The following is a 14,120-nucleotide window of genomic DNA, read 5'->3' as shown; positions in this document are numbered from 1 at the left end:
GAGAAAAGCAATAGATTGATGTATTTTACTCATTGTATATTTATGAGAGTAATGCATATTTATTTTGTTTTTTTGTTAACCCGTTCAATTTATAAAATGATTTTGTTCTATAAATTTAAATTGGATGATCTTTTTTCACAGGATTCGACAAAAGTTACTGCTGATTACAGTTCAAGCATCCAGTTACGTGGCTCTGGAGCAAAAATAAAGAGGTCAATAGTAAAGAAGCCTGGGTCATATTGGAATCAGATCAGACCAATGCATTGTGTCAAGGAAGGACATTCATCATTGAATCCTCACTCCTATCCAGTGGATTCCTCATTATTATTCTCAAATATCTACAGTGACGCAGAATCCTCTGAGAAGGCAAAAGAAGCAACCGAAATAGGTTTAACCAATTCACACCCCATTCAATCAGTGTTTCTGGGTTCTGACCGTAGGTACAATAGATACTGGCTTTTCTTAGGGCCTTGCAACGTGGGTGACCCTGGCCATAGGAGAGTTTACTTTGAATCTTCTGAAGATGGTCACTGGGAAGTGATTGATGATGAAGAGGTGTATATCTTGCCTTAATGATTTGTAGCACCATTTGACTTTTGCTTCCTAACGCATTAATTCTATGTTATAAATATAGGAATTGGAGAGGAAATATATCTGTTAGTTTGTGTTCTGTTGTCAGTGGGTTTATTTCATTTTAGTGCTAATAATTGTGCCCACTCTTCTAAACAATGGCAGGCTTTATGTGCCCTGTTGTCAGTTTTGGATGATAGAGGTAAACGGGAGGCACTTCTTGTTGAATCTTGGAGAAGAAGCTGAAAGACCCTCTTGCAGGGCTATGTCCAGGATGATGGTCAACCACACTGGAATGTGCCATACGTCAAATTCTGATCAATCTGATCTTGATAGGATCACAGAAGACAGTTACTCTCCGATATCTGATGTAGATAACGTGAGCCTGATTGAGACGGCCAGTGACTCTCTACCTTCAGCCGGGGCTGTGGTGATAGAAGGTGGGAAGAAGGGAGTAGAACAAATGCAAAAGTGGATCCGTCTTCAAGCATATGATTCATGGATTTGGAATTCCTTTTATTTAAATCTCAATGTTGTGAAATATGGTAGAAGGTCTTATATTGATTCTCTGGCCAGATGTGAGAGTTGTCATGATCTGTTCTGGAGGGATGAGAGACACTGTAAAATTTGCCATTTGACATTTGAGCTTGATTTTGATCTTGAAGAAAGATATGCAATCCACACAGCCACATGCAGGGAGAAAGAAGCAGTAATGCTTTTCCAAATCACAAAATCTTATCATCGAAGATCCAATCACTGAAGGCTGCAATTTATGCTATTGAGGTGAATTGTCATTTACATGTTCCAATTTTTATTTTTCATCAGATGTGGGTATCAGTGTCTGGTTTTTGTTGAATCATGCCACCATCTAAGGTATAAATGTATGTGATTTGAATGTATTGCAGCCATCTTGCCAGGAAGAAAGAATAAAATTTTGAAAGTTAGTGGGATTTGGGGTTTATGAGGGAACATTAATATTTTCCCCCTTGCCGTTAGTTTTATTTGGACAACTAACTCAGTTATGGAAAGCTATGTTGGGCACTATATTAGTGTCATTAATTTCTGATCCGTGAGAGTCTATACCACATTGATACTTTCATGTTCATAATATAGTATCATTTTTTCTGTTCTTAAAATTCTTTGAGATTTTTACATTAAGTTCTCGTGTTGTGTTTACTAGAACGTTTATATAATAAGTGTAAGTTTGCGTGTGCGTATAAATCTCTCTGATTTTGGTGTCTTACTTCTATTTGTACAGTCTGTTATGCCTGTAGATGCGCTGGTGGGTGCTTGGAGGAAGTCTGCTCATAAGCTATGGGTCAGGCGACTCAGACGCACTTCAACTTTAACTGAGCTATTTCAGGTTTTTTTTTTTTGCCTCTTAATGTTGTTTGTGTCACTCAAATTAGTTTTTTTCCCCCCACTTCCATAGTTTTTAAAATTTTATCCTTCAAACTGCCGTCTTTATTTCCTTATGTGATGCATACCTTTTTGTAGGTTGTTGCTGATTTTGTTGGTGCTATCAATGAGGAGTGGTTGTTTCAATGCAGTTTTCCTGATGGTCTGGTTGATAAAATAATTGCTTCTTTTGCACTTATGCCCCATACTTCATCAGCTCTTGCTTTATGGTTAGTGAAGTTGGATGCAATAATTGCTCCCTACCTGGACAAAGTCCAGCCTCTGAAGAAGCAGGACATTACTAAGAGGTAAATATATCTCTTTTGGATATCTAGGAAAGATTTTATTATGACAATTAGGAATTAATATATCACGTTGAATTTCTATGATGGTGGTGTTTTGTAGTTTTCACTAATCTTAATTGCTTTGTGCTTCTGAAATTTAACCAAATTGCCTCTGCTGTTCATCCACATCCTATACTACACTGATACTTGAAAAAACTAACATGCCTATATCGGATGCATGATATATATAGTTTTCTGTTTGAGGTCCCCCCCGCGGGCGGAGGAGGGGGTCATCCATCATGTCCCTTTTAAAAAAAAAAAAAAAAAATTTACTTGTGTTGGAATGGTGGGGTGCTAGCCCTCCAGGCCTCCGCCCTTCTAAATGTGCTAGATGAAGAGGGCAGAAAGGGCTCTTTGATCCGCTTCCCCGAACAACATGCACGCACACTCACATCCCTGTATCCCAAAATTATCGAGATTATTGTGTCTCACATATTCTTTTGTGTTGATTTTGATGTACGAATTCATATCAGTGCTATATTACACTTGTCATTCCTAACTTTTCACCCTCTACTTTCTCACTTCCCAACAATTGGTACTCTGAAGTTCTGGGCCGGTTAACTATACCATTGTTTACAAATTGTGCCGTGTGGTGCAAATCAAAAGGCCTTTTCTGTCCTGTAAACGACGGATTTGAACTTTCGGGAATTCACTTCAACCAGGGAACGAAGTATTATTAAAGAGAAGTCATGTAGGGGATGTAGCACATACCCACCATTACCAATTGCCCCATTTATTTTTCCTCCCCCGACATTTCACCCTAGGTCTGTTTTTTTTTTTTTTTGGGGGGGGAGGCGGCTCAAATCATGTATCTTAACGTAACATTTTCGATATGTTGAACATGTTTTAACTCACTGCAGAAGAAAATGTCCAAGCTATTGAATTGTCAATTCAAATATGTTTTCCTGTACAAAGTGCGGTGGATGGATTAGAATGAGTACAATTCCACTTTTAAAATTAAGGAAATGCATGTGTGGGGGTGTATTTCGGCTTAGAGATATGAAAGTTGTTGATATTGCCTTCTGGTCTGAAACTAACATGTTTCTTCCACTTATAAACCACAGAAAAATCTCTGGTGGTGTTTGACTCTCAACTTCGCTCTGAATCCTCTTCTCCGAGCAAGCCCGAGATGCTGTCTTTCTAATAGATCTTCCTTAATTATGCAGCAGCACTATCCTTTCGATTATGGTCACTTGCAAGTAAAAGAAGACAAACCTGTTTATTCTTATGGATTCAAGCGTTATTATGCTTTATTACTCCCCAGTGGTTTATCATTCAGGATCAGATTTACTCTTGCTGGCGCCCTTCGGTCGAGTTTTTTCTGACTACATCTTGCCAAAAAAAAATTATTTGGTGCGTGTATAATGCATAGCCCTTGTTCAATTTTTTTTTTTTTTGGGGATGATATACACAGACAACTGTTGATCAGATGTACAGCACTAGATTAGAATTAGGGTAACTTTTTGACTTTTTTTAGGTGCAGAATCCCTCCTTGATGCTAGGAGGTCGCCTGTGATTATTTTGGCGGTGCTTGTCATGTTCTCGTCTGAGAATTCAATTTTGTCGTTGTATTTTAAGGAATATTTTGGAACATATGGAAGAATAAATATTGAATCAAGCTTTATACCGATTCAAGGCAATTTACTAATGCTTATTTACATTTGAATGGAATGGATGCAAATCGTAGTAAATATATTGGAATTCAACAGTGAAAATATAATGCCAAATAAGATCTTTGATTTTACAGTGAAATTTTAAAATTTTTATCTTGATTTGTAAATATTTCCCAACAATAGCCTTTTATGGGAATTCTCCCAAACCTAAATGTATTACTACTTAGAAATAGAGGCAATTTATAGTTGTTGACCATAACTTTTATTTATAAAATTCACCTCTAGGGTCTAAAGGGGGAAGAAACTAGTAGATCCTTCTTAAAAACATATTTTTGAGAATACATTAACAAGGCTGTGTGTTCAAGCAGTGAAAACATAGTTCAAGTATTTCTTATTCCTTCATGAAATAATAATATAAGACAATTTTAATAATTTGGTCAAACAATAGATTTTTAATATACCATAATTTGTTAGGATTAAAGTTTAATTTTGAGCACCTTCAAGTCAAGGACATGAAATGTTTGGATGAGAGAATTACAGAAAATGCCTCAAAAATTACAAATATGCATCCTATTCACAGTATTACCAATTGAGTTCTTAAAATTACAAATAAATGCTAAGAGACTAATGTTATTTCTTGCTCATATAAAAGACTCAAGTGTCATTTTAACCAAACCACTTTGATTGGTTGCTGGGTGATTATCGGATCACTATTGCTAACACCATTAAGTAATTAAAAATTAAAAATATTAAATTTGTTCTAATAATATCTTATTAAAATATTAATACTTTAATCTTTAAGTATTCAAATATTATTATTTACAAATCTTGACACAATTACAAATCGCTTTTTTGAGATTTACAAATATTAATTAATGTAATTTTTTGTGTGATAATCTTAATTAATGTATTTGTATAAATTATCACACTTTTAATTTTGACCGGCATTACACTACTTTAATTTATAGCTAAGCTAGTGTGAAAAACATAGGAACTTTTGTGGAAATCTTATAAACTATCACCCTATTTTAATTTACAGCTCAACCGGTGTGAAAAATACATTTACCCAGAAATCCTAGATACGCTAATTGAGATGTAAATTTTTCAAAGAAAGATTTATACATGACTACAGATTAGCCTTCAAATAACAAATATACTAACGAAAATTTGTAAATAATTATATTTAAATTATTAAATATTTTAATAAGATGTTAACAAATAAAATCTAATATTTTTTAATTAACCACCCTTGTTGCCGAGTCACTCTGTTTTCATGATAAAATCTCAATGACAAACATCTCTTTAACACATTTCTTCCTTCTTTTGTCCAACGCGTTATTGAGACTCGGTTTAACTGCGTTTTAAACTTCACCTCGTGCTACTCTGTTTGATGTGGGAAAATTTTACTTGATGATTTTTTACCTTAATTACACATACCTCCCTTCTGTTTTAAAAACATACATTTAAATCCAAACCATTAACATTGTTAAGAATATTCTAAAAAGGTAATTTTTAATTAAAATTTATATTAAAATTATTTTTATTTACTAACTCACCATTCATAATACTAAATCCCTAAATTTTAGTTAAAAAGTTTTGAAGAATTTAATTTTTTTTCTTTTGCTTAATTCTTTTTATTTTTCCAAATAACTCTTTAATAATTTTACCATATTGGGATATAAAATTAGCAGACATAGAAATCTTGAATGAAAATTTAATTAATTTTTTGAATAAACATGTAATTGACTAAATATTTAAAAATTTAAATTATGAATTTAAAATAACTTCTATAATCTCTCAAACTTAGATAATTTATATTATATGATGGAAAAAATATGTATCTAAGATATTTTGTAGCCATTTAAAAGAAACCTAAATAAATAAGTTTCAATATTTGTGATGAAAAGTTAAAATTATAAAAATTTTATAACATAATTAAAATTAATAAATTTTATTATATATTAAAAATTTTGAAAATACATGTATTGAAATTTTTTTTTTTGTATCAATGATTGTTTTTTGACAAATATAAATGTTTAAAGAAAAGAGGGCTATCTTAATTAAAACAAAAGTTTAAAAGTCAAATTTAATGGTCAATTAACGGTTGGATGCATGGAAATAGAATCTTAAATATACAAGAGATGTTTGTATAACATACATTTTACTTTTGAGGGAGGTTTTTGTAATTTAAGTAAAACAAAAGGGTATTTAGTGTATTTTATTCTAAATAAAAATCAATTACGAGCCAAGCCATATCATCATCATCAACGGCTCCTCACTCAAATAACTGTGTTATGAACAGTGATGGCTAATTGAACAGTAACGGCTAATTGTATCTGGCGGCGTGCAGCAGAAAGCTCCCACCCATTTTTCAAAAATCACACGTGTGTCCCTATATAGGTCAGTTACCTTGTAAGCCATGCTATATAAGTGGTGTGTCCCCAATGTTTTGTAAACCATGTGTCCCTATAATGGTTATAACTTATAAGGTCATTTTTCACCAAAAAAAAGAAAAAAAAAGAGGTAAACCAAAGCAATTCGACATACCAAACATGGCCATAGGGTACTAAGATGTTGCTGCGCCTGGACAGTGATGAGCTCATAGATCAGTTCTGTAACGTGCTGAAGCAGCGGAACTTTTGTTTATCCATAAGCAGTGGATCCTGCTAAATAGAAGGATTTCCTGTGAGATCTATGGTGATCCTGCTAAAGAGGCCTGGAAAGAGTTTGAGCCGGTGAGGGAGATGACAAAACTGGTCTGTGCTGTACAGTACGCTCTTGTGAAGAGGGTTCAAGGTAACTGCTGAATGATATGTTTTTATTTAAATGAGATGTGATTGATTATTTAATACAGCTTACCAAGTATGTTTTTATTATGGTGTGTTTTTTTCTTTGCAGGAAGATCATCTGTGACAAACTATATGAATGCTATAAGAGTATTTTGGAACCCAACATTTTATGAAGTCCATCACTTGAGGAGGGAGCTGCTGAAGGATACTTGGAGGAGTTGAAGCTGTTTCTTGTTAGCAGGATAGTTTTTCTCTGACTAGATGTTTTGTTAATGATGGAGATTTTTTTTTTTTGAATCCTGTAGTAAAACTTCAATTATGTATTAAGTTATGTTTGATCAGGTCTGGAAACTTTTTGAATGTACTGATCGGGCAACTATGCTTTGATGATGGCCATGTATGGATTGTGAAATCGTTTTCAATCTAAAGGGTCCAAAGTGCATGTATATGAAGATGGTGTAGAGTAATCTAAATGATGTGATGATTAAGTATATGTTACTTTTATGGAATTTGTCTTATGTGTAGCATCGGCAGCAGAAAAAATTGCATCTGTCATGCAATTATATGTAGACTGTTTTGACTTGACAAAATTAACACAAGAAGTTGATCCAGTGTGCAAACGAATATAAAGAGAATATGAGTAGTTAGATGAATTAAAAAATGTATTAAAACTGACATTGTGGATAATAATTATGCAGTGTTAAGACAAGAGCGAATTGTGCATGGCATGCTTTATATAGGATTTAGTCATTTAAGTAGTAATATGCATGAAGTGATTATTTATCACGGTATAAACATGATATAATTCTTTTGTGATTTGTTTTTACTGAATGTACATACAATATTTGAGGTCAGCTCGTATTAGTTTTCATCTGAAATTGTATTGGTTATCTGAGCAAAAGCATTAAGATTACATGCAACCAAATTTGGTTGGCTAAATTACTTCTTGATTAAATATTTTTCACTTTGTTACTCAATATATATTTTTGTATTATGAAATTTGTTTGGTTGACATGTTGATCGTAAGGTTGAATGCTGAAAGCGTGGTGTTTGAAGTCTTCCCTACTGTGGTCCTGAAATTTTATGTCTGTTTGTTTTGAGGTGCTGTGATGAGCATGAATCTAAAGAGAGAGTCCAATCTTAAAAGACTAAATTATCAGAAGGGATAACTCCTTGAACTTATAAACCCCACAACACTTATGAGATTTCCTAATGTGGGACTCATAACAAAGCAATCTCGGCAGCTCCACTATACAGCATTTCACTCGGTCTTCTTACCAATCAGAAGCCTCCGCAGGTAGCCCTTTCCAGTTGGCCAACTCTCAATGAAAACACCAATGTGATGAGCATAAGCCCAAAGAGAGAGCCTAATCTTAGAAGACTAGTTTATTAGGAGGAAGAACTCCTTGAACTTATAATCCCCATAACACTAGTGAGATTTCCCAATGTGAGACTCATAACAGGTGCAGGGTAAGGTTATGCAATAATGATATCTGACTTATTAGGTCCATGTGAAGTTGGCTGGAAAGCAGCTTTTTTGTCTAAAGTTAACTCTACTTGTGCTGATACGAAATCAGGAGATGATTAGACCATAAATCATTTAATTTTCGTATGTGAAACTTTATGCATGGAGGGGAGACCGTGGGTTGATTTTATTGCAATATTCTTTTCGTTAGAACCTTTTAAATTATATCAGTACTCTAAATCATATGAATTCTTTCGAAATAAAAAGAAAAATAATGTGATGTGAAGCAGCTTTATCATATCTGTTATGGAATTTGAGCAGTGGGTCTTTTAATGAGTTTCTGACATTAAGTCAGTGAATTTACACTTTTTACGGTTTGCTGATTAAATATTCAATAATTTTCGTTTAAATTGTTGGATATTATATCCATGAGGACATGGTTCTGGTACAGTTTATGTGCTTTGTTTGAACTGCCATCTGTTTTGGGCTTTTCGACAGTTATTGTGAAGCATGTAAACAGGGGAGGATGGTGTATTTTGAATTCATTGTGCTTTGTTTATTGAAGTTTTGATGTTTATGAATGTTTGTAGGGAACTCAGAGTGTTGAATTTATAACCAGGCTTCCACATCCTTTGAGTAATGCAAAGAAGAAGAGTAGGAGCACTTGGTCTGATTTCAGAACAGCTGTGTGTATATTAGGAGCAAACTAAATGCACTGTGAGCAATGCATTTGTAATCAGAAGGACCAGGTTAAAGGCAAAGCATTAAGTACATTTTACATAATATTGATTTTCATAATATTTAGAAGTAAGAAGGACATAGTTTGACATGTGAGAAAGGTTGCTTGTAACTTTTTGCAGTAAAACAGTTTTAGTATTATTTGTCTTGTTTGATCAAGATGGTCAGCTTTATTGCAGCATGAATAAGTAAAAAGGTTTTGTTTTGTCTGTTTTGTTCAAACGTTTCAGCATTGCAGCATGCGCATAGGGAGGGTAGATGTTACACAATTTTGGCTTTGTTAGTATGAATAGGTGATAAGCTTTTATAAACTTCAAGCAAAATATTCACTTTGTAAGTTTGTCATGATCAAAGGATGTTGGTTGACTTTTAGCGATGATGCAACTTAGTATTGCTTTTGAAAGTTTATGTTACAAAGCATTGAAAAGAAGGGGTAAGGATTGTGATTGAGATTGGAAAAAATAGGTGAAAAGAAAAGTTTCACAATGCATATTTGTTGTTGCAGGTTATACAACTGCTAAAAAGCACACGTGTGTGCATATAAAGTTCTCGAGGAGTCAGATTTTTGTTGGAAAGCTGGTGATATAACTGACAGTAAGCTACCAGTACTTCTTAGTTTGATAATTATTTTTTTTAGTCTGTCAATCTTTTGTGAGTGGGTGTTTAAATGGGTTGAAAAAACTTTTGATATACATTAATTATTCACATGACATGCAGGCCATGGGGAAGTTGACGCTCCATTTTCTGGTGCTAAAGAGGAAGTTACTATGAGTTGACGGTCATTAATGAAATATGGTTTAGCCAGGAAATATTTAGATTTATACACATATGTTTGACGATATATAAGTTTAGCTGTGAGCAACCATGAGTAATTGATGTTAATTGGGATTCATTGTATCTGAAGGTTTCCTAGATTTCAATTAAGATTACCGGTCTATGAAGGGTCCTAGGTAGATAATAACCGTTCAGCTTTTTTCCTCACTCATAGTAGCATTTGACATGAAGGCCAAGGGAAGTTATCACTGATTCAAAGTGTATCTGAAGGTTATTTAGATTTCAGGATAATTGGTATACGATGCTGCTTACTTGATTTTGTTAGATCATTGATTCAAAGTGATATTGTGCATGTGAAGGTGTAAAAGACAGTCTACATTGAGCCCTTGAAGTTACTGAAATCAGAGTTGTTAGGATTGTAGAGGAATAGTGTGCATTATGGCTTGTATCCTGCCACTTGATGTGTGTTCCAGTTAATAGATGATCTTCTGTTACTTCCGATCTTCAGAAAGTCAACTGCAGATAATAAAGAAGTTGATACATGTCTCAACCCCCCCCTCCCCCATCCTTAGCTTCTTCTGCTAAAACAAGATAGTGGCAATCCCTGACATGAGGGAGTGAAGAGACCCAGATTCTTGCTAATCAGCAAGTTCTAATCAATTTATCAAGTCCCTCTGCCAACTTTAAACAAGGATTCATTTTTGGAACTTTCTATTATACTAATTTGGATTATAATTAAACAAGTATGGAGACTATCCAAGTATTAGAAACAAAATCTCGATATATAAGGGATTATAATTAGACTGGTGAATTTGAACTTATGCTATTAATTTCAAGGTGTTGATGATATCACCCAAACCAAAACTAACATAAATAAATCCCAACCAAGAGTAGGTTTAGGAATATGGAGCCAAAATGTTAGTACATGTATCAAGCCCCACTCTAGAGTGGGGATAAATATGGGGGAACTCTAACTACATGATTTAATAATTTTTTTTAATGCAGAGAGGTGTCTAGTCTTTACAAAATAATTAACCTTGTTTTGCCTGTTAATGGCAAATATGTCGTCTCACATAGCATGTCAATCTTATTCAAGTAAGTACATTTTATTTTGCTTCTGAAAAGTTTAGCTGACTTATAGGAACTTTTACTTGTGTACACCGTTGTATCCTGCTGTTAAGGATGACTACCCTACCATGGTGTAATTTGCTTGCTGGATTAGTTTTTCATTGATAAGATGTGAGGATAATGATTCTTGAGCATACAAAATTAGGCCATGCATGAAATCTATAGGAAAAAGAGCAATTGAGAACATTTTCTGATAATGATTTGCTTACAGCAGATAGCAAAAGTCTTGTCAACATCCAATATAGATTTCAAAAAAAAAAAAAAAAAAGTTGCCGCTTTGTTCCCCTTCAATATAGAGAGGCGTTTCGAAATGTTAGTATGTGAGTTTGATAGAGGCATTTTTTATTTTGTGAACTGTAATTGTTTGTGGCAGAAGATTTTCACACTTATTTACGGTAAATTTACCACTTATCTTTTGGATTGCTTGTTTTTGTTTGCTAGAAATATTAGTTATGCTATGGCTAAATCTCATAATTAGATAAGTGAAGTTAATGCTTCCCACACATCCTGTTGAGGGAACACACTAGTTCTTTCTAATGTATTAATGAGTCTAACTCATACAAAGTTATTGTATGAATTTATATGCAAACCTGTTCATGAGTATTTAACATCGTAAGCTTTTTTTAGTGTAAAAAATATATAAAGTTTTTAAAATTGTGCAAAAATGTCATGACCCTTAACTAACATTGATTGTTTATAAAACATACAAATAAAAAAATTGTCAAAAAATACATGAATTTTTCAAAATCGTACAAAAACATCATGCCCCTTGGAAACTTCATGTGTATTTTTATGCAATTTTTTTAGTTCACAAGTTCTTTTAGAGGTATTTCAGGGCATTCCAAAGTCACTTGGGACAATTTGAACTTGAGATTATTTCCCATTGGACTGAAAATGTTTGAAGTTAAAATCTTCCCAACAAAAATGTTTCTCAATATTCACTGCATGTTTTTTTTTTGTTGACATGTTTATTATTAGTTCATTTAAATGCAACCGCGCTGAATGATAAAGACGAATTCCCCTTGTCTTCGCCATTTTAAATACTACCTGAAAATTTTTGTACCTGAAAAATTTTTTTTAGTACTTGATAATACTCTTTCAGTCCTTAATATATAATCTATTTAACTAATTTGATTAGATTAAGAAATTTAGGTAAGTTAATTTATTATAATAAATGTGACACATTTTTTCTAAAACACCATAATCATCTTTCTTAATATCTCTTCTCACCCTTCTACTTGATTATGGTTTGAAAGAATATTCAGAAGAATAATTTAGAGAAAATTGATAAATATAAAAACTAATTTAACAATTAAATTCTATATCAAGTAACAGATGAGTACTTTACAAATGTATTTACACCGTTCCACCAACACCCGCGCCAAATTTTAACTAATATTAAAACTTGCTTATCTGGCTCCATAGTTTGCCTTTACACGATTTCAATGGAAGAAAGGAAAACAGATACCTCTATAGAAACATGTTTCTCATGGAATGCTCTCGTAGTCACAACAAAGTCAGTCTTACATTTATAATATATTGGGGAAAATTTGTCATAGGAAGCAGTTCACATGACGGAATTGACAGGAATGCGCTCAACATACAGTAGTTGCTTCAAGCTTTTTCTCATGTTCACGTTCTTCTCTTCTTCCTTCCATCGAATTATGAAGATGTCTTCATTTCCTATTTTATCTTATTTACTGCAAAACAACCATAAGGTTTCTTAATATCATCTAGTTACCATTAGAAAACACTAGATCCCACTGCAGCAGGAGAAACCCCATTACGAGATGCAAAACAATTATTTTCTGGCCCTAAGCAACGACAAGAACCCTCAAACACTAGTTCTAAGCTAGCCGGCAAGGCTGCTCATTTCATTTCGGATTAGAATTAAGATGATTTGACCAAAAAGGCACTAATTTACATCACAGCACAGCTCAATTACGCATCTTGTTATCCAAGGTTCCCAATTCGCATCCCAGAATATGATCACGAATCTGACATGGAACAAAGGAACTCAATATATTTAAGCAAAAGCGTACAAAGAGTGAAACCCACTTCACTTCTCTAAAATACACTCTCTCATCTAGTATCTTTGTTCTATAAGTTCCTGCCACTAAAGAGAGCAAAAAGTGGCAACGAATTCATCAGCGTTAACTTGTTACCGGGTCCAAGAAATGGGAGTCGAAGTGTTCTGAGGAAGCTGAGGTATCAAGCAGTGTTGTTGCTGCCATGGCTGTAATCCCTCAGTTTCCGTTAATTCACAATGCATTGTTGCCGTTGGGTGTATAGATGAGTTGCTATAATCTTGTTCTTCTACCTCCATGGATGCTTCTTCTTCCATTTGGTCAGCTTCCATCAACTCTGTATTCGAATCTTGAGCACCTGGGGCAGACTGGAATTGAGAGGGTGCCCATGGCACAAGAGCCAAACGATCACGGTTATTCTCGTCTCTGCATATTGCTTCTTCCTCTACATATTGTCTCGACCAAGGACGTTGATCTGTTAAAAATAGGAATCGGAATGAATCATCAACAAGCCAATAGCAAGAAGGAGGAACATGCAGAAAAGATGGAGAATGAACACTTACTGTTAATTGCAGAAACAATGTCAGAATCGACAGTGAAAGAGAAAGATGAAGGAGAAAACAACGGAGAATGATTCACAGGCTTGAATAACACAAGAGCCCTCTCCTGGTTCTCCGATGCAGGGGAGGGGACTTCTGGAATAATCGGAGGTTGCTGAGCTACTTCGGGTTCCTCAATCGGCGGCAAATCGGCATCCTGTGAAAATCCAGACAAAGTCGGAATGAAAATTGAGAACAAAAAATCCCCAAATTTGGGAAGAAGATGAGAAAAACAGTGAATAAGGAAAGTACCAGACGGCGAATCTTGGTTGCAGAGGAGGAAATGGAGAAATCCTGATCAACTTTCCTCTTCATCTTGATGAGCGATGATGATGATGAAGACGACAACAACGACGAGGGAAAACAGATTCCAGCAAAGAGATGCGCTCTTCAGCTTCGCTCTTCGGTGCTATTTATCAAACGTCATTGAATATACCCTCTAGACTTCTCCAGAACTCGTCTCGCTGATCCACCTAAGACCTGCTTTTTCCACACAAATCTTTCCGAAAATAAAAAAATAAAAATATAATTTTCATCAAACTTATCTTTCTTTTTTTCTTTTGGTGAAGAATGTATATCTTTCTTTAGACTATACATACGATCGCTCAGTTTAGGCTAAAAACAAGGAAAATGACAAAAAAGACTAGGCCATGAATATTATAAAACCCCAAATCA

The 14,120-nt window shown here is 34.2% G+C and overlaps 2 protein-coding genes across 3 annotated transcripts; one reads left to right on the top strand and one right to left on the bottom strand.

The window, feature by feature from the left end:
• Nucleotides 1-141: 141 nt before the first annotated feature.
• LOC114746045 (homeobox-DDT domain protein RLT3-like) lies at nt 142-3,575 on the top strand (the record flags this gene model as incomplete). The annotated part of the gene is given in 7 exon segments (XM_028934236.1): nt 142-555; nt 736-804; nt 806-1,274; nt 1,277-1,353; nt 1,829-1,933; nt 2,068-2,276; nt 3,377-3,575. Coding segments are annotated over 7 exon segments (1,365 nt in total), but the record flags the coding sequence as incomplete, so codon positions are not given.
• A 9,097-nt stretch (nt 3,576-12,672) lies between these two features.
• Nucleotides 12,673-13,887, bottom strand: LOC114746047 (uncharacterized). 2 transcript variants are annotated; one of them, XM_028934238.1, is made up of 3 exons: nt 13,698-13,887; nt 13,410-13,602; nt 12,673-13,324 (listed from the first exon to the last, which is right to left on the bottom strand). In XM_028934238.1, the coding sequence occupies exons 1-3, from the start codon at nt 13,758-13,760 to the stop codon at nt 12,981-12,983; spliced, it is 600 nt and encodes a 199-aa protein (XP_028790071.1). In that variant the 5' UTR covers nt 13,761-13,887; the 3' UTR covers nt 12,673-12,980. The 2 variants fall into 2 exon arrangements, with proteins under 2 accessions (XP_028790071.1, XP_028790072.1); XM_028934239.1 differs by having other exon boundaries at nt 12,673-13,321.
• Nucleotides 13,888-14,120: the final 233 nt, after the last annotated feature.

Source organism: Neltuma alba, unplaced genomic scaffold, assembly GCF_004799145.2.
Source record: "Neltuma alba isolate B1F8T4 unplaced genomic scaffold, ASM479914v2 tig00004870_pilon, whole genome shotgun sequence".
NCBI lineage: Eukaryota > Viridiplantae > Streptophyta > Magnoliopsida > Fabales > Fabaceae > Neltuma > Neltuma alba.
This window is presented reverse-complemented; position numbering and strand designations above follow the sequence as displayed.

What these genes read in the sequence shown, in the direction of transcription:
- LOC114746047 (XM_028934238.1), bottom strand. Translation starts at nt 13,760, where the DNA reads ATGAAGAGGAAAGTTGATCAGGATTTCTCCATTTCCTCCTCTGCAACC. An exon ending in CAACCAAGATTCGCCGTCTG is followed by an intron (nt 13,603 to 13,697) that starts GTACTTTCCTTA and finishes GGATTTTCACAG; the next exon opens with GATGCCGATTTGCCGCCGAT. An exon ending in CATTGTTTCTGCAATTAACA is followed by an intron (nt 13,325 to 13,409) that starts GTAAGTGTTCAT and finishes TCCTATTTTTAA; the next exon opens with CAGATCAACGTCCTTGGTCG.